Source organism: Cygnus olor, chromosome 19, assembly GCF_009769625.2.
Source record: "Cygnus olor isolate bCygOlo1 chromosome 19, bCygOlo1.pri.v2, whole genome shotgun sequence".
In the NCBI taxonomy this organism is placed as follows: Eukaryota; Metazoa; Chordata; class Aves; order Anseriformes; family Anatidae; genus Cygnus; species Cygnus olor.
This window is the reverse complement of record NC_049187.1, coordinates 3590501-3612984: the sequence shown is the minus strand read 5'-3', so window position 1 is coordinate 3612984 and position 22484 is coordinate 3590501. Positions and strand designations below refer to the sequence as shown.

Genomic DNA, 22484 nt, shown 5'->3' with positions numbered 1-22484 from the left:
ACAACAGCATCTCTCTCCCCCCCTCCCAGCGACCCTCGCGGAAGGCGGTGCGTGGGGGGGGTGAGCCCCGCGCCGTGCGGTGGGACTGCGGCCAGTGGCGCGGCCCCCGGGGAGGTATGAAACAAGGCATGAATGGAGTGTTAGGAGAGAATGGAAACTCTCAACAGGCTCCCAGGCCGGCTCTCTTGCGGGGGGTCCCTTGCTCACGATGACAGCGCTGCCTCTCATAAACACGCATTTCCTCATCCCCGTTTGTTTCTCTCTCTTGTGCAATCGCGTGTACCAGACGGGAATGGGAGTGAGTCCCAATGGTACGCAAATGTGTCACAGAAAACCTTCCCACCCTGCCACCAACGAAGTACTGAGAAATAACAGCAGGATTTGAAAGAAAAAGGAGAAGAAAGAAAAAGAGAAAGAAAGGAAAGATGGGGTAGCTGGATGGGTTTGCTACTGGCCATGAGTTATTATTATGAGTGTAAATTCGAGAGCACAGCTGCACTGGTAGTTTGCAGCATCAACCAGTGCTCAGAAGCCCCCGTTGCACTCAGTGCTGGGCATCCCCCTGGGAAAAGAAAGTTCCTTCCCAGAATGACTTTCCTGGGTAGAAAAATGGGATAAAAATAGGGGCAAAGTGACTTGGCTGAGATGACACAGTGCTCGAACCAAGAGAGAAACTCCATCCCCTGTGCTTGGCTGCGCTTGGGAGTGCGAGAGCATCGCGGCTTCTGTGCTTCCCTCCCATTGCCCTTGCAGTTCATGGGCATCCCCTAGGCTGCCCTTCTCAAACAATGCCCTCAGGATAGATCACAAAGGGGGTGAGATGTGGTGCTAGGGTCTAGGGGCATGCACAAGTCCCACCATCAAGCACAGCAAGTCCCCTGAACCGGTGGTTGGTGGAAGAAGTGCTGGAGCCCTTGCCTGGGCTGGTGGAGCAGGGCTGGTGGACCTGTGTGTTAGCTCAGAAAAGCTGTCGGGAGCTACAGTCCTTGCTCCTGGAGTGAAAAACAAGGGAGAAGACCCCCAGGAGAGATGCCTCTGGAGCAGCACCTCCGGACACTCGCAAACCCGTCCCGTGCCGTGCTGCAGGAGCGAGGCAGCTCCGTGGTGCACGGGAGCGGGTGTCCAGCCCCTCGGAGGCCAGCTGGGGGTAGCAGGGCTCGCTCTTAGGACTGCTCGGCCGTATAGCCATCATTTCAATAAAGAAATGATTAAAAGGGGGGGGGGGGGGGGGGGGAGAAAAACCCAAAACATCTGTTTTACTTCAAATCGGGGAAGATTCCTTTGCTTGCAAGGAATGTGTAAATCACGCCGGGCTGGGAGATGTACATAACCCTGCCTGAAAGCTCCTCTGCACTTCAAACGAATTCTAACGTGCTTACTGGGATTTTGTTTTTATTATTTGTTTCTCTCCCACCCACCCCCCGCCACCCTGTCCCTGCCAGAGCTGTGAGAACCTCCCGCCCACTGCCAGCCGCTCACCACGTCCCCCTGCCAGCCGGGGGCACGGGGCAGAGGCCAGCGGGCAGCCGCGGCCGGGGAATGGGCTGGCATCCTTCTGCTGGGGCTTGTTGGCACACACAGCCCTTGCTGGGTGGGTTTGGAGCACGGTGGGGCCATGGCAAGGACCCTCTCTCGCAGACCAGCGCAGGGTATGGCCGCCTCTCGCTTGGAGGCCGGCACATTTGGCTCCCTCCTTGGATTTTGCGAGCGAGGCAAGCGGAGGCGTCCCTCGCCTCCCAGCCGTCCCATTGTGTGCCTTGATTGTTGGCAGGCTCCGGGTTGCTTTGTTTTACGCAGAGGGTGAAGCCGGGGCTGGCAGGCGGTGCCAGAGGACAAACCCAACGGAGCTGGGCGCTGCGGGCAGGGGGCACGCAGCCACCCCGTGCCGGCCGAAGGTGATGCGCCCTGCGCCGCAGCGACCACCCTGGGGCCGAGGGAGACTCCGCTCCCTGCGGTCGGTGCGGCCCGTTGCCTTTCTTCTCAGGCTCTCGACCAGGAGGCCCTATTGTGGTGGCTTATATAAGAACAGAGAGCCATCAACTCGCTTGACATAGACCACCCACTACTCCTCAGATGACACTGCCTTTTGAAGTCGCTACCAGTCTGGGCTGGATTTCAACCAGCAGTCCAGATGGAAGCCAAGCCCCCAGGAGGATGAGAACAAGCCCCACCAAGGGGAACTCCTGGGGTAGCAAACTGTGGAGTGTCTGGTTCTTGTTTAGAATGACTGTGAGGTTGGGAGGGGCGAACGTTTCCCAATTTGCCAAGGGTCACAACCTTCCTCTCCCCCCATCTCCCTGGGGCTGGTCATGGCCAAGCTTCGCAGAGCATTTGTAGGTTAAGTGGCTGGTATGGTTAACTGCGAACATTTCCATTGTGGAGCTCACCACAGGGGTCCAGGGCCTCTCTTCTCTCTCCTTTCTCCCTGGCACAACGGGAGGAAGAGTTTGATTTATTCTCCCTCGCCTTCTGAGCAGCCTTCTTGTCTCCTGCAGCCACAGCCCTGCTCAGAGGAAGGAGAGCAGTGGTCCCACAATAGCCCAAGGTGCAGGAAGGTACCCAAAGCAACGTGTCTCTCTGGAGACCCACCTGGCACGCGGGACTCGCATGCTAATGCTTTCAGATGAGGCTGAAACCCACCCAGCCACAGATTTGTGCGAAGAAGATGAACGAAACCTCAGAGTAATGACTTACCCCTAAACATGTAACCTTCCTGGAGCCAGGGCTGGAGGCTTCAGGGTGTCTGGGGCTCTGGGAAGAGGGGCAGGCTTGTCTCAGACCCCAGGGACAGGGCAGGGGCTGCGGGGAGAGCAGAAGGCATTGCAGCCAGAGGGAGAGAGGACGTGGGTGCTGTTGGGCTCCCCCAGAGGGATCAGGGTGCTGAGGTATGGCAGAGAGTGGGAGCGATGGGCATCACAGTGCCAGGGTGAAGGCTGCAGCAGGAGCTGGGGGTTGCAGCCACGGGGGACGCAGAGCCTGGGGAAAGCCCTCCCAGGACAACTCGCTTCCATCACCAGCTCTTGCTGACGCTCCGCAGCCAGAGCAGGGCGAGCTCCTGCGGTTTGCAGCCTGCAGCTCCCATCCGAGCTGAGTGGGGGGAATTGTTCCAGCGGCACGGGGAGCCGCAGGCGACTCGCTTAACCTTTGTGCAAGGGCTTTGTTTGGGATCTCCTGGTGAGTCCCAGCGCTTGACAGACTGATACGAGCTGCTTTTGCTTTGCTGGAGACAAAGACACCAGCCGGAGTGGCTCAGCTCTACCTCCTCCCGGTCCTTCCCTCCACCAAAGGACACTGAGACTCACCTCCTGGGTGATCTGGGCCCTTCTGTGACCTTGCCAGGTGGAGGGGGGACAGCTTGCCACAAGCCCTGGGACAAGCAGTAGAGGTTGTGAAGGGCCAGGCTGGCTATTGCTGTGTTGCCTGTATGAGCACATCTGCTAAACCTCATCCTCACAGCCAGCAGGACAAAGGGACACAACTGCCAAGAAACACGGACCCCGAACACTCCCTCTCCCTCTTCTCCATATCTGATAATTCCACAGTGATCCAGCTTTTTCTGCCATTGTCCCATCCGAAAAGTTTGGGAGCTATCTCTGGGACATCCTGAGGGTTTGCTGGGCACCTTCAAGACCCCTTAGTCCTTGGAGTGAGCATAGGAGCAGAAGCCTCAGGGTTGCGACATGCTGTGTTAATGTTACCTCATTTCAGGGCTGCTTTTTGGATGCGCTGTCCTGCTCCGGTGCCAAGGAGCTGTTCTCTCATCCACATTTCATCCCCCACCAGCAGCTTTTTCCAGTGCAGCAGCCCCTCTCTGTACGGACACTTGCTCTGCTCTGCTTCGGTCAGCACTGTAAAGCTGTGGATGTGTTCTGAGCATGAACCGTGCACCAGGGAAACAGAAACTGTGTCGCATGCAAGGGATGAGGGACCGATTACCTGCTGCTTGCAGTGGCTGCAAGGAGCAGGGGTGCCACGGGAGGAAAGCTGCAAGAGAGAAAAAAAGGTGTGGGGGGGTTCAGCAGGCACCGCGGGTGCTCTCAGCCCTGGGATGGTGACAGCACCGTGGGGATGCAGCAACCAGAGGGGCTGCAGTGACAGCGCTGCGCCTCCTGCATAAAACCTCGGCCCTGCTGGATCCGTCTGGGTTCTTCCCTCGGTTGCAGTGAGACACGTTTTTGCCTACGGCAGTCTTGGCACTGCCTCTCGCAAGGTGTGTGGATGGCAAAGGAGCGCCTTGTGGGATGTTGGCCCTCCAACACAGGTCGCATTCAGGAGCAGGGCTGTAGGGAGCAGGAGGTGGCCGTGTATCAAGGCTCTCTTTCACAGCCACTGCGGCGCTGGGAATTGCTGTGCTGGGGAGGCTATTGACAGAGCTTCTAGGGAAATCTGGGGAAACTGAGACATTGCGCCTGCAGCGCCTGTCCTACCATGGATTTCTCTCGCAGCGAGGCAGTGGATCAGGGCAGTAGCCTGCACAGGATTTTTAATTAATTTCTTTCTATCCCTTTCATCCTTTTGTTTGGACTGTGTTCGACAGGGGTCTGAAATGAGGAGAGATGGATGAAACGCTGCGAGGGGCGCGAGCACAGCGAAGGCAGCCCGGCTCTGCCGCTTGGTGCAGGGGCCAGGTGCTCAGCCCTTCACTCTGCAGCTTCTGGCTGCCCATTGCCTTCCAGCTGGGGGACAGCGGGCGAGCCTACAGGCACGGAGCAGCACAGCGTGCTGAGCCAGTGCCCTGCAGAGATGGTGCTTCGGTGCTCAAAGTTACAGAGCAGCATTTTGCTGTTCCTCGGCACCCGAGCTGGTGGGACTCCAGCAGAGGTCACTCTGTGGTGCTGCCTGGGGATCCACCTCGCATATAGATGTGCTCATCTCACCACCTCAGAACCCAGGTCTGCCTTTCTCCAGAAGTCTCCTTCAGCAAGAAAAACCCTGCCCCAGCGAGCAGCCCATTGTCTTCCCCCTGCCAGCAGTATTTGATGGACGCTGCTTTACGTGCTTCCAAAAAGCATCCGACACCTGAAGCTCGCTGTGGCAGGTACATTTATTTCCCTCCATCTGACAACCACGCTCCGGTATTGTTGGAAGGCATCTGTTGAAGAGTAACGATTAGTCTCACAGCATTTGCTGTCCTGGAAAAAAAAAAAAAAAAAAAAAAAGAGGTGTGAATGGTGAGAACAGTTTACTGACAGGCTCGTGCACACGGGGCGGCAGAGCTCCAATACCTGGCGTGGCACCTGTGGTGCTGCTCGCCTGTCCTCCTGGCGCACTGGTGGGACACGGGGCACTTGTCACAGATGGCTGAAAGAAGCCCAGTTATAAAAGGTGTTTTTCTTGGGTGGTGGAGATGGGAGGAGAGCTTTCTAAAAAATATTTTTTTTCAGGATCCACTGTTTCCTTGTTGCAGCACAGGCACAGGCGGAAAGGCAAAGCCAAAAATGATGGCAGTGCAAAGGAGACACTGGTCCTTTTGCGGAAGGGGTGTGCTCCCTGAACAGCGAGTCACTGGGAGGTGGGAGCAATCGGTGTCACCTCCTTCAGATCCTCTCCCCGTGCAGCAGGCACCGAGGTGCTCAGCAGCTCCTCTCCCACCACAGGAAGCCCCCTCTGTGCCGGCATAGCCCAGCCCCATGTCCCCAGCCTTGTGTTCCTGCCAGCCTTCAAATGCCCTACCAGTATCATCTGATTGCTGTGATATTTGTCACCGTGCCAGCCCCAAGGAGACAGCAAGGGAACATCCACTGCCTTGTAAAGCTCAGCCCAAACCCCAAGCTGTGAGGTCTCCGGTACCCTGAGCCCACCCCACTAACTGGCACCACAAAGAGGGGCACAGCACGATCAACCAGCCCAAAAAGGAGGCCCAGCAGATGGACACAGAAAGCTTCTCCTTCCAAAAAAACCCTCGCTTCTCATTGTGTGCTTGCTGTTTGCGGCAGAGACTGGAGGGGTGGCTCTCATTTACCTTTCTTAATTATCTCAAATCACAGAGTTACTAGTAAGCTAAAGTGCATTCCTGTGGCTGGTGTGGATGGGTTGCTTTTTATTTGATTTGATTATTTTTTAAAACATAATGGTTTCTGAATTGGAAACGCTTGCATTGAACACTCCCCTTCCATGCTTGCCCAGACAGCTTCTGGCAGGCAAGCCCTGCTCCTGCTCCTGCTCCTGCTCCTGCCCCTGATCCTGAGCCTGAACTTGATCCTGATCCTGATCCTGATCCTGTTCTGTGCCCATCCATGAGACTTGTTGTGACGCTCAGCTCCCTCCTGCCACGTCTGAGCAGCCCAACGTGGGGACAGGGTTGGGTGGGCACCCAGCAGACCCACGGCTGGGCCAGGGCCATCCACAACCCCACAGCACACAGCTGGGGTTGCAGCACCCACAGCTCAGCTCCACCCCTGGGCTCTCCCACCTGGCAGCAGTGATGGATCGGGGGGGCTGCTGGTGGGAACTGAGTGATGCTCCATCCTGCGTGCGCTTGGGCACAGCCCACGCTTTGCTGGCGGTGTCCCACGTCCCATAGCGGGGTCACAGAGCGGCTGGGAGCAGGCAGGGCTTGCCAGGAGCTGCTCTGCCAGGGGCTTTTAAACGGAGGCCATCAAATTGTTTTTCAGCTGGAGCAGGAAATGAGAAGAGCAGGGGCGGGATGTGTTTGTGTCGGCTCGCTGGACCAGCCTCAGCCACGCGGTGCCGGTTGCGTGCGAGCCCGGGGAGCCCAGGCTGTGCTGGTGGCACAGATGAGCTGCCACGGGATGTGCTTGACCCCAGCCAGGCCAGGGGCTGCGTTTTCATGCTCAGCATCAGGGGTGGTGGTACAGGACCCATGCTGCAAAGGTCTGCCTTGGAGCAAGCAGCAAAGCAAAGCTCTGGGGCTGTAGGAGCGAGGCGCTGAGCCCGGGCTTATCAGCCAAGCTCACACCAAGCCCTCCTGGCAAGAGCACGGCGTGGTTGCACCACTTCGGAAAGCATGAGACCGAGCTTCTGCGTGACGCTGGGCTCTGGAGCTGCTGGGGGAGCGTCTCTGCCCTGTGCCCCATTTACGTGCTGCAGGGGACGCCTTAGCATGGCTGGGTTTGCTGCGCTCGCGTGCAGCCAGCTGCTCATAGGCACTTGGTAACCTCACACAGGTGTTTGGCAGATGCTTCTTGGACTCCTTATTGAACCCTTTTTTCTGCAGCCCAAGCTGCTTGGTTGTGATACGGCATCTCATTGACCAGCTGCACGAGCCCAAAAGCTTCAGGAGGAGCAGTGCACGAGCCAGAGCAGAAGTGCCTGGGATATCTCTGTAGCATGTAAAGAAATCTGCCGCCAACTAAGGAAGGTCACACACAGAAATCCTTATCTCCCTTCCCACAAATAAGGATCATGAGTAAAGCACTCAAACAGCATGAGCATCATGAGATGGAGTTAAAAAATCATGAGCCGGCATTGTTGTCTATAAATAAATAACACGTTCTGGGGTTTCATTCTCAGCCTTGCGGTTTTGTGCCTTTAGAATTTTGTATTTTCATTTTTATTTTTTTTCTCTGCATTGAGAAAGACTAGAAACATATTGTTCTTTTTTTTTTTTTCTTTTCTTTTTGAATGCAATTGACAATCTTCCACAATCATTGGATTCCAGGAACTGAAGCTCTAACCCCCCCTGGCTTTCTCTTCGCCTCCCCGCCCCCCCCCCCCCCCCCCCAAGAAGTATCTCGAGCTTAGTGATAAAATCCAGGCTTTAGCCAACTTTGGGTGGGGTATCTACAAGGAAGGTGTTGCTGACATTTCATGAGGCCACATGTTAATTGCTTTCTATCTCTCTCTAAAAGTTCCTTCTGGTCCCAATGGGTTTCAATATAGTAGTAAACATTAGAGCAGCCTTATTTTATAGGACTTTATGTGCTGTTTCGCTGCAGAGGTGGCTGCGTTTCCAGGCATGGTGGGGCTTCTCTCTGCCAAGAGCGGATGTGCTTGCAGTGGTGAAATGCTCTTTGGAACCTCGTTGGGCAAAACCCATCTCACTAGCTCTCTAACGGCAGTGTTCACGTGTGATCTTACTGAGGGCACTGCTGAAAAGGCGGATCAGCTGTGAGGCAGCAGCAGGTAGCCCCCAGCTCCTTTGGAAAACAGAGGGAACATGAGAAAGCGTCACGGGGAATGGTTACTGCTACACAAAACACCCCTAGGTTGTGGAGGAGCTCTGCCAGGTTGTGGCTCCCATATGGCATCCCAGGTTGTCTGATGTGAATGAGTGTGGGTCTGGGACCTTTCGGTTCCTGGCTCTGACTGCACCTCCGAAATCCTCTGCCGTGGGCAAAATGCTCAGAGCTGCTCTCCAGCCTCGTTTTGTGGTACAAGTTCCCTAAATAATCAGGTGCAGGTCATTGTTGGCGGAGCTGTTGCCTGTTTTGTCCCCAGATGCTGTAAGGGGATGTAAGTGTGGCAGGAGGACGCCCACGTAGCCCAGCACGTGCAGAGCTGGGCTCCAGCCAGCCAGGGGCTCTGTGTGCCTCCCTCCCTCCTTTACGCTCGCTCATTTCCCTGTGTTTGCTGTGCAGACGTCCCCGTCCCTCCCGGTGGTCCCTCTCCTCCCACCAGCTGCCCACCCTCTTGGTGCCCCTTGGGTCCCAGGTTGGTCCCATCCCTGCCAGCAGCTCCTCGCCTGCCTCTGCCAGAGGCTCCTCTTGGATGCGCTGAGCAGGAGCCGCCTGTTAATGCAGGGTTTACGCCGAGCCACAGATCTTTGCACTCTCTTCTCTTAATTGTCTGTTTCTGGGAATAAAGGGAAAAAAAAATAACCCCCAGCACTCTGCGCGATGCCATTAACTGGCTGTAAAAGTGTTTTGCTGCAGGGAGGCTGGGTGGTCAAGTGGTTTGAGAACAAGATTGGGAACCTTCATCTCCTGCGTTTGCAAACTGCCCATGTCACTGAGGCTCTCCTGGGTGAGATGCTTCACCCCATATATCTCTGTTTACCATCGATAAAATGGAGCTATTAATACTGCTGTGCTTCAGGGTGATCCTTTGGACCATAATTAACGTTAAAACCCTCTGAGATCACCCAGTGGAAGGAGCTGGAGAGGGGCAGAGGGCTGCGCACTGCTGGGGCTGCCAGCTTCCACCAAAGCTGAATTTATTGGTGCTGGTTCCAAAACAGCTCTTGTTCAGAGTGAATGGAAAAGAAAACCATTCCTCCAGGGTCTCTCTGAAGGAGGACTGGTTTCAGGTGAGGCAAAGCACTCTTTATGGCCAGATCAAACCCACTTTATTTCTGATGTTTTTCCACTTGGGCTCTAGTTTTATGTTTGTTTTTTTTTAATCTCATCTGAGAAAATGATGATATGGAGGGCTTGTTTGTTGATCTGTTTTTTAACCCAGCCCTGACCGTTCTAGGCACTCTGGGTCTTGGCATTTGGGTGACTTTGTTTCTGTTCCTGTTGGCAGAGGGCAAAAGCACAGCCAAAGGGCTGCCGTGGGTCCTTAACATCACCCGGAGGGCAGGCTGCGCTTTAGCACCCTGCCAAGCAGAGATGCCCCCTCCTGACCCCGCTGGCAGTGGAATAGGTGATGCGGGCACTAATTGCCGACTATTACAATTGTTTTGATAAAAGTCTGCTGTTTTCGAGGGAAGTGCTCTGGCACCGATCACCTCCGAGCTAATGGAGCCTCGCAGCCCGAGCTGCTGCGGGCAGAGCAGAGGTTGCACATTAGCTGCGTGCACCCATTTACAAAAGGAGATACAACAAACACAGCCGAGCAAACGACCCCAGGATGGGGACGGAGATCACAGAGATCAGCTCACAGCAGAAACCCTCTTGTTGAGCCCCCTTACCACTCGCCGTGCTCATGCTGGTGAGCAAGAAGAGCGATGCCCAGCGATGGTGCCTGGATGGGCTGCAGGTCTGGGGTCCCCACTCGGCACTGGGTGCCCCTATTGCTGCTGCTTTCTGGACCCAGAGAGAGGAGATTTCACACTGCAAAACTGCAGAAACATCCCCTGCTGCCAGCAGGAGACTCCTTCCTCACTTTGAACCCCTCATCTGCCGAATGATGAGGAGGGAAGGTGGCTCCCGCAGGCTGGGCTGCAAAGCCCCGCAGTCACAATCCTGCCCTGAATTCCCATTCCCCTATTGCTCTGCTGCTGTCCCTTAATTATAGCGGGAGAGAACAGCCTGTGTGTGGTACTTGTGAAGTCGCACAGTGCGGACATCCTTCCTGAGATGCTCCCACTCTGAGCTCCGTTCCTTGTAAATTATGGAAAATGATGTCATGCCAGAGAATTAAATAGCATCTCCTTGGGCGAGCTCAGCGTGTGCGTCTCCTGCCCGCCCCGGCTTTGTGAAAATGGGAGTTGTCCCTACACACAAGTGGGTTCCTTGGCAGTCTGCTGGCGTCCTTTCAGTCAGCGGGTATTGTTAAGGAGCTGATGCTAATTGCTCCGAGAGAGCATGTCCTGCGCTGGGAATCACAGCAGCAGAAATGTCAGCCCTTATCAGCTGCATGTGGGGCACGCAGGGTGGCTGTCCCGGGGAGGAAGGGAAGGGGAAGAATTGCTCCTGTCCCAGCTAAGGGTGCTGAGGAGTTAGGACCATTCCTTATGTAAACATGCCTCGGGGTCTCAATCCCATTTAAGCTTCAGCTGCTTTTATGATGCTCTGCACTCACTGCTCACAGTTTTCCCTTGGGATAAGAGTGGGGCTGTGTTCTTTCTTGGGACCTGGGTACCCCACCACCAGGCATCTCTGTGGGTTCTTGCCAGCCCCTGCACTTTGTCAAAGCCAGCTTGAGTTCCCATGCCCTGGCTCAGAGTGAATAGACACAAACCGATGCCTTTTGGGAAAGTGGACAGAAGATCATTGCTCCTGCTGCGAAGAAGCATTCTCATGTTGGAGCCTTAATATTCTGACCAGGGCTCTGAGCTCAGCATCCCAGGACGTCCCATGCAGCCACAGCCTGTTTATTCAATGCTCCATCCAGCACAAAAGCCGTATTTTACTGTCAGATGCTCTCCATTAGCTTCAAGTGTGAAATTATCATTCCCACCCTTTTACCAGCCCCACCCTGGTGAGGAAATGAGGGAGAAAACAACCTCAAGGGCCGTTCGCAGGATGTGTACGAGCTGTCACTTGTCAGCACGGAGCCTACTTAGGGCAGGAATTACTGCCCTGCTGCGAGGAGGTGTGAGCACCGCAGCACTGCCGGGTGCTCCTGGATGTGTGGCTGAGCACCCCGGAGAGGTTTGCATCCTTCCCCGGGCACATGGCAGCAGCGTGCAGCCCCGGCTCGGACCTGTCCCCACGGCCCTGGCTTCTCCCTTTGGGTGCTCTCCAGTTCTGAGCCTGCAACCTTCTCACATCTCCTTGAGATGCCAGGAGTGACTGATGGGAACCTGGACCACATTTTTCCCTTCTCTCCTCAAGGGCAGTTCCCATAACAAGCCGGTGATGTTGGGCTGAGGGATAAAGACATGTATTTTTCCTTCCTGCCTTCCAGATTCACCCTCTATGCGGTGGACACGCGGGGGAGACACTCGGAGCTGAGCACGGTCACCCTGAGGACAGCCTGCCCGCTGGTGGATGACAGCAAGGCAGAAGGTCAGTGCTCAGGCACCTCATTTTCAAAGACAAAAGACATTTCCTGTTAATTTTGCTTTTCCTGTATCCATTAAGCTCCTGCAACCCCCTGCAGTCCCCTCCCTTGCAGCGCATGAGCTCCATAAATGAGGCTGGGCGTTGGGTTGGGAAGGGATGATAAATCGCAAGCGTCTTGTAGTGAAGTCCCAGTTGGAGTTGGTGGCTCTGTGGTCCTGTGCAGCACAGTGCCACTGTGTCTGTCCCCTCACATGGCCATGGGAGCTGTTAACACACCTCCCCTGGAAAGGGCAATCGCATCCTGCAAAAGCACGAGGGACAGCCCTGGCTGGGACAGGGGCACAGCCACCTCTGGGTGCTCAAAGGCTGTCAGTGGTGGCTGGTTTGGTTCCGAACTGGAAATGTCGACCACTTGCACAGTTGCATTTCCCAATTTTGAAACCAATCCCATTTGTTCTCCCCAGAGGGTTTTGCTGCTTTGAAATTTTAAAAGATTCATCTACATGAAAGGCACGTTACCTGTTTCCTTTCTTGCTTTCTATTTTGTAAAGCACACAAAAGGAAGTTTTGATTAATACTTTGCTTAGTGTTATTGATGAGCATTTCCAGAAAAATGAGCAAACGGGAGACTAAAGAAAATGAATGAAATTGGTTTCTGTGCATTTTCCATGTCCAAAAAGAGATCCTTTTCTACAGCAGAAAGTGCACCCTCTTGTTTAATAAATCGAGCTGCTCTAGGAGGTACCCACGACGATGATGCATGGCACTTCTGGTTGAAACACCATATCGTTAGCAACAGCGTCGTGTTCTTCCTACCCTACACATCACAGCTGTGCATTTGCTCTTGTTTGGGTGAACAGGGGAAGAGCTTGTGTGCCCTAACAGGGAGGATAAGGCTGCCTCTGCCTGTGCTGGCAGCCCTCGTCCTCTCCTTCTCTCATTCCCTCATGGAGTTTTGCTGGAGTGTTTGGGGCTGCCCCATGCATGTGGGGCACCCGCCGCAGTCCCTGAGGCATTGCGAGATGCTCTCCAGGTTGCCAAATGGGGCTGCAGACAGCCCCCAGGGGACTTGCAGCCATCCCAGGCACCATCTCCTCTTGCCAAGGGCCCCGCTCGTCCCTCTCCTCTCTTCATTAAATCCTGTCCCCTTGGTTCCTTCCAGAGATAGCTGACAAGATCTACAACCTCTACAACGGCTACACCAGTGGGAAGGAGCAGCAGACAGCCTATAACACGCTGATGGAGGTCTCCGCTTCCATGCTCTTCCGAGTCCAGCACCACTACAACTCCCACTACGAGAAGTTCGGGGACTTCGTGTGGCGCAGCGAGGATGAGCTGGGGCCCAGGTACTATCCTTGCTCCACGTCCTTCCTGGCCCCACTGATTCCCATGCCCCTCCTGGCCTTCCCCTATAGCTGAGGGACGTCCCCTGGTGGTGTTCACCCAAGAGGGGTGCTGACCAAGCTGTCCTGCCATCTCCTGAGGCTGCCAGGTCCCGTTTGGTCTTTGGATGAATGGTTCTGGGGCACCGAGAAGCTGAGCAGTAAACCAGCCTGAGCTGGGCACTGCCACAGGGAGGGAGCTGAGTGTGCTGGGAACACTGTGGGGGGACCGGGGGTGTAAATCAGGCCTAGGACAGAGTGAGGGAGTTGCGTGTAAACCAGGACTCGGATCTTCAGAACAACGGTAGGTGAGACCGTGAATCCCCTCGGGTTCAGAGGTGCCCAGGTTAATTGCAGGGTGCGTGGCTGGAAAGGGTGATGGAAGGGATGAAGCCAAAATACAGCAGGTACGGGTGTGTTACGGGTGCTGCGTACAGGCAGGAGGTAGCCAGAGCTGCTGTTGGAAGGCAGCAACAGCCCACGGAGGTATCTGAGGAACACAGGACAAGTCCGTCCTTACGTTGTAGTGTTTGTGCATAGGAAATAGCCAGGCAATGAGAAGCAGCAGAATCCCTCCTGGGTATTCTTTGATGGAGCCTGTCTGTGTCAGGGAACACGATGTGACCTCCGGGTCTGTCCCCAGAGTGGGACGGATTCTGCACCCAGGACAGACCCGTTTTGTCATCCCTTTTTGTACTGGCTCCCTGCACACCTGGACAATATTCTGCATGGACAGTAGAGAGGAGGACTGCTCCCCCCTGGCATGGCTTTGAGCACCTTCCACCTCCTCCTGTGGTTGGGGATGTGTGGGGAAACGTCAGTGTCCAGCTGCAGGGGGTGTTCATCTGTGAAAAGGGTTCTGAGCCCCTGGACGAAGAGCTGAGGTGCTGGCAAATAGGTTATTACTTTTGTCTGTAGATGTAGCATTTGGTATCATCAGAGGGGGTCAACGATTGAGCAATCTGTATGTGGTAAACTTGGCTCTACTAAATGATATGTTTTGTGGACATTTCCTTCTGCTTATTTCTCTGTCTGACCTGACATACCTTTATCCTCCCCGTGGAATATAGTTGCTGTACAAACTGTAAATATTTCCAAGATCCCCTTTTCCACCTCCCCTCTCTCCCCAAACAAGAATTCAGCTCATTGACGTTGGCAGTAGAAAGGTCCTCCTAAATTTCCATCCTGTGGTGCCACTGACACCATGCAAGGATGCAAGCACACAGTGCTTCATGTTACCTACATACAGCCCTGTGTTAGACACAGCCCCTTGGGAAACACCCAGCAATAAATGTTTGGAAGTAGCCATATCCCTCTGGACATCCTGAGATCTCTAACAGGATTCGGATAGCCTTGACCTGCCTTGAAGCATTTGTAGACACTGTTTTTCCAGCACCCTCACCTAGCACGCTGCTCCCTGACAAACTGACGCAGAGAAAGGCGGAGGAGTGGGGTCTGGCAGTCCACAAATACCTGGAAAAGATTTTCCTTTTCTCCCCTCCACTCCTGTTTGTCGGACACGAGTGAGGATCTGTCCATAACACCAGGATGACAGCACTCTACCGCAGTTTCCCTCCATCCTGGACATAAATCTAAGCTGGCCTGGGGCTTGCCCTCTGACAGAGATGACCTTGGTCGTAATTTCTTCAGTAGCTCATTAGCGCCTGACATGGAGCCACTCTTCCTTCCCTCTACCTTCCTCCTTCTTTGATGACACTGCAGACTTGCTTGTCCTTTCCAGCTGTTCCTCTCTCTGTACCCCCCTGGGGATCATCAGCCGCTTCTTACACAGCCCTGTCACTTGAGATCCCGCACGCTTACTGCAGGATATCGGCTACCCCGATACCTGCATGGAGCCATGAGGTGTGCAAGGTGACACTTAAATGGCCCATATTGCTCCACCCTATACCGGGCTACATCTGGAGCCAGCAGTCAGTCTGGCTGCTGTCCATCTTCCTCGCGGAGCCAGGCGATCTCTGAGCAGAGCCCGTGTGCCCCTGTCCTGTACTTGAGCACTGTGTGCCTTGCAGCCAAGGGGAAGCGTCCACAAACGGTGCCAGGCTCTCACCAAGAGCGACGCTGTTGTCCAGCCCAGCTTCTCAGGGAGCTTGGACAGAAACGAAGGCACTGACGTAGCAGGAGGCGAGTGAGGATTTGCCAAGGGAGGCCATCTCGTAACACGATTTTAATTGACGGGCTGTTCTCCTTCCCAGGGGGACATTCATTTTCGTACCTTGAAATGTTTATCAGATGAGCCTCGGATTCACAGTAAATGTGCGCTCATAAAACTGAGCGACAAGAGGGAAGTTGATTGCCTCCGTGTAATAAATACATCACTCTGGAGTCCTCGTGAGCCCAGTTTCCATGAAAGCCACAGGTTACTGCAAACAGCTGCTTGCTAGAAGACACACTGACAGCCAGATGTCCCAACCAGACGGTTTACATTAAGGAGACATTAAAAACTTAGCTCATAGGTGGCCCTAAACCAGGACTTTCTGTGGTCAGCAGCATCTTGGCACCTGGCTTGCTTCATCCTGCTCGTCTCCTTGAGCAACAACAACCCCTTTCCTGCTCCCCCCATTCCTCATGCAGACACCAAGTGAATCTCACAGAGTTAATTTGTTCCAACAAACCAGAGGAATCTGTCTAAACCAGTGAAGGTTTAATGCTACTGTGCATTCAGACCTCTGGATCTGTGCAGCGGGAGCGCTTCCTGACACAGCAACAGGGAGATTTCTCTATTATTTTCTCATATTGTGCTTTGTGACGCTTCTCGTGACCGCTGCAAACAGAGCCTGGCTTTTAGGAGGAGGCAGGAGAAATAATTAGGCTAAAATCCTCCTTCCATGCCCCTACTTGTGGCTACCAGGGACAACGGGGTCGGGATGTGGCACCGGGGCTCACAGCCTCACCTTGCCCTGAGCAAGTCACCCAGGCAGGCAGCCGGGACGGCCGCGGGAGGTGAAGTGCATCTCCAGAGCAGCTGCCTTCTGGTACCGAGGGGAATGCAATGTACCGATGGGAGGCTCTGATAAGAGGCCATCGAGTCCCGGACTCATTATCCTCCTAGATGAGGGTCTGACAGACCCGGGTCAGTTCTCAGTAGAGTGGAAAAATCTGAATTTATGACAAAATCGCCCCATATGGGAACACAGCGGATGGGCAGCCACCCTCTCCTGCAGTGTCCTGGGAAGCTCGTCCTCCCCTCCAGCCCAGTTGTCGCTGCCCCTCTGCTTTGTCACGCCGGTCCCTTCTCCTTCGGCACCTTCCTCCTGGGCGAGCTAGGGCAGGGTTTTGCTGGCTCCGGCTGTGTTCTCATCCCACACCTGCCACTGAGGTGAGTACTTGCTGTCCCCTGTGCCACTGGGGGCAGGGGACGGGGACGTCCCTCCCCTGCAGGAGCACCCTGGGGCTGGGCATGTCCTTCCCTAGCCAGGGCTGGCAACCAGGCACCCGGTGCCCAGCCCCACCTGCAGGCACTGCCAGGCCCCCAGTTCATGCAGGAGGAAAGTGGGAAGTGCCCTGCAGCAGACACCCGTCTCCCTCCCCACCCCTCGCCTCGCACCGGAGAGGGAAGCAGCCGCGTGGAGCCGTCACTGTTCTTAATCCCCCTCTCCATCATTTATGACTTCGGCTGTGACCTCCTAAATCCATCACTTAAGCGGAGAGCAGAATCAGTCCCCGGCTGGCGCCGACTTAAAACGACTGCCCCTGCAGTGGGGCAGGAAGGAAGGCACCCCCGGGGGGGCACCCCAAATTGGGGCCGCTTTGTGGGGTGACACAAGGGGGCTGCTCCGTCCCTTTGAGGGCCGAGCGCTCGGGGGCTGGCCATGGGAATGACCCGCCCCACCCCACTCCCCTGCTGTCCTCTCCTGATTCCTGCCCTTTAATAAGGCAATAAATTATAGTTTCTGGCAGGGATGAGGTTGGTCAGCATTTAGGAAGATTTCATTTCCAGTATTTGAAAAGGTGGTCGTTCTGACCCGACAGCCCTCCGCAGGGAGCACTTGGGTAATACCCAGGGCTTGATTTATGGTGTTAAATTGGCAGCGCAAGAGCTGCTCCTGTAATTTATTACCCAGCCTTCACCAGAAAGCTTCTCTCTCTTTCTCACCCCTCCCCTCACCCGCTCTGTCTCTCTTTCTCCTTGTTTTTTTTAAGAGGGAACAGCTGACAGCCAAAAGCTAAATCTAACATTTACACATGACTTCATTACCCCACTAAAATAAATGACTCAGTCTCAAGGCAGTGAAACCCATCAAATCTGGGGCTTTGGGACCGGAAACCTAAAGCGAGGGGCCTGATCCTCACCACCCCATCATCACCCTGTGGGCTTCTCCTGGACCACGGTGCTGTGTGTGCTCAGCATCCTTCCAGGGGCAGCCCATCGTATGCGGCATCCCACCGGTCCCTTCCTGGGGCTATAGATACAGCAGGTGTGTGGAGACCACCTCCGGAAGGAGCCTCCAGCAACGAGATATCAACAGGTCTGGTTGGTTTGGTCCCTGGGCTTCTTGCTGCTCCGCATGTTTGCCAGGACAAGAGAGCAGTATGTGTATCAGGAGAAGGCAACATGGTCATTCTTAGCAAAATCCATGGTGTGGTGGAGCGAGCAGTGAAAATGGGAAGGGAAGACCAAGGGAGATGATCAGGTTATACAGGAGGGAAGTGAGAGATGGAGTAAGAGAACTGTGGAGGGGAGGAAACAGGCAAAGTTGTGGGAAGGGAGAAGAGGAAGAGAAGAGCTTGGCCAGCAGATGTGTGTGTGCTGGGGTGCCCACGCCACACCCAGATTTGGGGCCAACGCATGGTTACCACCACTGGTATATGGCTGCTCGTGGCCACTTGTTGCTGCTAGTGGTGAGCTGGACCAGGAACCAGTTATGGGAAAACCCCATGAAGTTGTTTAATTGGCCTTCAGACGGGCAACTTCCCCATGTCAGTGTGGGGTCATCCCCCCGGACACCTGCACAGCACAGACAAATGGGCAAAACAAGCAGGGGAAGGGGCTGTGCCCCCTTTGGGCACTAGAGATGACCCAGAAATAGGGTGATCGTAGAGCTGTGGCCCTAGAGAGCTGATAGTTACCCTTAGAGCAGGAGGGAGGCCTGGCTAGATGCTCTCCTCCCGAGCACTGCCAGCTCACATAAATGTCCATCCTATGGGATGCCCGTGGGCTCTGTGTTTGGCCAACCTCCCCTGAAAGAAAGGGAGAATCAGAGCCGACGTTAAATGGTTTGTCAGCATTAGGATGGGTAAGCACTGGAGTAATTGCCTGGGGAAGCAAACTCTTCTCAACCTTCGGCTTACAAACAGGTTAGACGTCAGGGCAGCGAGGAAATGGCATGGGTGATCCCGTTTGATCCCTTCCACCCCCGTGGCTGTGATTTGCTGAGGTTTGTTGGCCTCACCGTGGTGCCACTCACAGCAGACTGGTTCACTGCTGAGCTGAGCTGTAGTTGATGTCTGTGCTGAAAGCACCCAACGCCATCATGGAATCTGGTGAATTCCCAATGGTGGGCATCCAGCAGCGAAGGACCCGTTGTGGTCAGTGTGTGAGGTCCTGAAGTGCAGCAGGAGCACCAGGTGATGCAGAAGTTCAGGTGGCCACTGCAGAGTGCCATGAGTAGAGGTGTGCTACATGGGCACAGCTCCGCATACACATCATTATGTATGTATGTGTGTATGTAGGTAATGAGGCTCAAATTGCCTCATCTGGCTCATCTTTATACACCAAACCAACACACGTCCCAGCTTCAAAATTAGCACTGCCCAAGAAGGACCAACACCCCCCCACTCTTTGCTCCCCCTGCAGAGACGTCCACAAGCCCATTGCCATCAGGGAGGAGCGGGGTCATTCTCCACGTGCAGTGCTGGAGGAGCAGCGGTTTCCTACAGCCTTTTGGCCAGCCTCCCTGCCCCAGTGGGAGAGATCTGCAGCCGGTGGGTGACACCGATGTGCCCTCTTGCCCTGTCTGCCTTCGCTGCGCCCACGGCACGCGGGTGATGGGTGGCCACCCCTTGCCCGCATCCCACAGATGATGCTCCCGGTGCCGCCTCCTCGCCGGGAGCTCACAGCCCGGGCTGCAACAGCACACAGCTTTCATAATCAAATAATCCCCGTGTTTATGCCTCACTGACTGACAGCGCTGCCCCCGACATATCATTATCGGGAATTTACATTCCTTCAGGAACTGCGAAATCCCCTAACCCCAAATCCAGAGCTTTCCTGTGGCACCAGAGGGAGAGGAAATAATCTGTGATCTTGAGACTTTCAGACCACTGAAGTAAACCCTCTTCCCCTCCCTTTGTTTGATTTAGCACTTTGCAGACTCCCACAAGGGGATTCTTGGTTTCTTACGGGTTTATTTTGTTTTGTCTTAATGTGTTGTGCTTTTTCTCCTCACTCTTCTAGTGTCAGTCCTTCTGGGCCATTTGCCTCCTGGAGACTTGGGAAAAGGGAGCAGGGAGGGCTGTGCTCACGGGCTGGCAGCAGCGAGGTGCCGTGGGTCTCCCCGGTGTGCCGGCTTGCACGGGGGCTGGCACGTGTGCTGGGGCCTGCCAGGAGCACGCGGTGGCAGCAGTGACAACCTGGCAGTGGCAGGCGGTGTCCCCAGGGCACAGGAGCTGCTCGGCTGGCTCAGCCCTGAGGTCCCCCCCAGCCCCATGCCCTGTGTAGTAGTGGCTGTACTGTGACCTTATGGGGAAAAGAGAGCTGCCCTACACCTAAAACAGGCAAGATGATGCTCAGGCAGTGGGGCTCATCCGTTCGTGTCACGAGGCAGAGCCAAGGGTGGAAGCCAGGGGAGCTGGCTCCCCTCTGCGTTGCATGCCCTGCTAGCTCTCAGCCTCTGCTTGTCCCTTGCAGGAAGGCGCACCTGATCCTGAGGAGGCTGGAGAAGGTGAGCGGTCACTGCTCAACCCTGCTGCGCAGCGCCTACATCCAGAGCCGCACCGAGACCATGCCCTACCTGTTCTGCCGCAGCGAGGAGGTGCGGCCGCCCGGCGTGGTGTGGTACAGCATCCTGAAGGACACCAAAGTGACGTGTGAGGAGAAGATGGTCTCCATGCTGCGCAACACCTACGGGGAGTCCAAGGGGCGGTGAAGGAAGGTGTGGGCCTGAGCTGTGGGAGGCAAAGGGGTGCTGAGGAGTTGAGGACTTGTGATGGCTTGAGCGGCTGCTGGGGTTCGGGGATGGGTGGTGGTCGGAGGGGTGGAAGGGGACAGCGAGGCCAAACAGGACTTTCTCACACCAACTGCAGAGAAACACGAAATCAGCAAGTTGGACTTTAATTTCCTTTCCTTTCCTTTTTTTTTTTTTTTTAATTTTCAAGAGGAAAAAAAAAAAAGAAGCACCTGATTTGTCTCAGCATAAAAGTCTCTCCTTTTTAATCTTTTCTTACTGAATTTCCTGGACTACATGCTCCAAAACCCTGGGAGGAGGAGATGTACCCGCTAGAGTTAGACGAGAGGCTGCAGAGGGGAGCTGCTGGGTGGGGGGAGAGCCCTGCGTGCCCTGCGTGCCCTGCCTGCCCTGCGTGTCCTGCCTGTCCTGCCTGTCCTGCCGGGCAGGAGCCATGGCATGAGGGACCTCCGTGTCACAGCAGCCAGGGCCACCGGGAGCACCCTGGCTGCAGGATGCTGCGAACGCCGTGCCTGGAGGCGGGTGCCAGGCAGGTGCGAGGACGCTGCAGGCACGCTGGGTGTTTTTTACCACCCCGAGGTGGCAGAAGGGCTCCATGCCTTTGTTCGCAAGGCTCCTGGCAGCTTGTTCTGTGCATTAAAGGTTCATATTAAGTCCGTCTTCACTGCCTCCTTGGTGTTTCTTCCCGATGTTGTCTCGCTGCCGCCTGGGTGTTTGGTGGGGTTTCACCTGGGAGGAGGGGACGTCCCCGGTGGATGTCCCCGAGTTGTGGCTGGAGACCAGCGCTGACCCCGAGAGCAGACACGGGGAGAGGAGGGGAAAGTGCAGCCTCTTAGCGTAGGGTCCTTGCCCTGCCCAACACCCATCCCAGCCACCGGCCCCGCTGGGAGCTGCAGACGTGTGGGAAAGCCCAAGAAGGAAGCCAGGGGCTAAAAAGACATGGAGAATCTGGTTTCTTTTACTGTCAGATGTGGGTTAGGCTGGCCCGGGATCTGTGTGGGTAATGGATTTCTCAGTCTGGTAGCCAAACCGAAAAGTGCGGGAGGGTGAGAGGAAAAAAAACAAAAATCAGAGCTGCCCGGAGCTATTGCTTTTTCTTTTTAAAGCAAAACAACAAACCTGGAGGGGGGCTGGAGGAGGAAAGGGGAACATTGAGGGCTGAATGAATCAGTTTAGTCAATGCAAAGCAAATAGTTTTGTTTATTTTTTTTCAGGTTATTTAACCCTTTAAAGTAAAAACAAACAAGCAAGAGGTGACTTTCAAAATGAAAATGTTTCGAAACCAAACAAAGGTGCAGGATTTGATGTGGAGGAAATTCAGCCAGAGGCTTTTTTCTTCTTGAGCTGAACCTATCTGCCTGATTTGGACACACAAATAATTCTGATGGTGTCTCCTCAATTGCTCTTGTTTTTTTGTTTGTTTGTTTTTCCCCCCTCTTTTTTCCTTTGGTTCTGTCTCTTCCCTTGGCTTGAACCATGTTAATGTTGCAGGTTGGGAAGACCTCCAGTACCTGCTCAGAGTCCTGCTGGAGCTCACAGGAAATGTTGCCTTGACATAGCAGCCTTTGGAGCAAGAGCCAACGCATTTCAGGTTGCTTGAGAGCTCTTTTTTTAAAGCTAAATCCCTTTTCCTGACGGAGAGGGAGAGGCCAGTGCCACTCGGGAAGCTCTGGGCTGTGAGCATTGTGTCACTGAGGGTCTCACACCCCAACATGAGGACCATGAAGGCACTGCAGGTGTTAACCCCTCTTCCAGCAGCGCTTCCCCAGCCCTGCTCTGCTCCTTTCCCACCCCTTTAACCTTCACAGGCAGCTGGTATCCACAGCCTTTGGGAATGTGTATGTTTGTGGGGATGGAGGGGGTGGCCTCAGCTTGCTGCAGACCAAGGCACACTTTGCCTTCTCTTGTCCAGCTCAGCACCATCCTGCCCTGAAATACCTCCATGAGCTGAGGTGCTCAGCGTTGGTCTTGTCCAGTGCCAGGTCACAAACCGTGCACCACGGAGGTGTTGTGGCAATATTTGTTCAGCTTTGCTGTTGTGTCAAACAAAACACAGGAAAAAAGTTTGCTCGGCGATGCTGCAAGCCCCATGCAGCATGGATGCCATGGGGAGGGCTGTGGGTTCCCTGGGGGTGAGAGCCAGTGTTTCCCTACCTGATGGACAAATTGGTGATTTTTCTGTAAGGCCAGTGACAGGAGAAGAGGTATCCTAAATGTGACAGGGCTTATGTGGTTCAAGGGGTGCCTGACCATCATGAGCTGGGAGCTGTGGAAATTGTGAATGGGGAACAGCCAAAACCAGGGTGTCTGGATGACCTTCAGCAGGTTTTCCTCCACCCTGGCACAATCAGCTCCCCACAGTGACACTTCTGCTCCTGAGCTGC

The 22484-nt window shown here is 54.8% G+C and overlaps 1 protein-coding gene across 6 annotated transcripts in view; it reads left to right on the top strand.

The window, feature by feature from the left end:
* Positions 1–20757, top strand: part of ASTN2 (astrotactin 2) — a 363384-nt gene extending 342627 nt beyond the window's left edge. For all 6 annotated transcript variants that reach the window (XM_040531095.1, XM_040531093.1, XM_040531092.1 and 3 more), the window contains 3 exons: positions 11476–11576; positions 12736–12919; positions 19824–20757. In XM_040531095.1, coding sequence (XP_040387029.1) covers positions 11476–11576; positions 12736–12919; positions 19824–20061 — 523 coding nt within the window. In that variant the 3' untranslated portion in view covers positions 20062–20757. The remainder of the gene's footprint in view (positions 1–11475; positions 11577–12735; positions 12920–19823) is intronic.
* The last annotated feature ends 1727 nt before the right edge of the window (positions 20758–22484 follow it).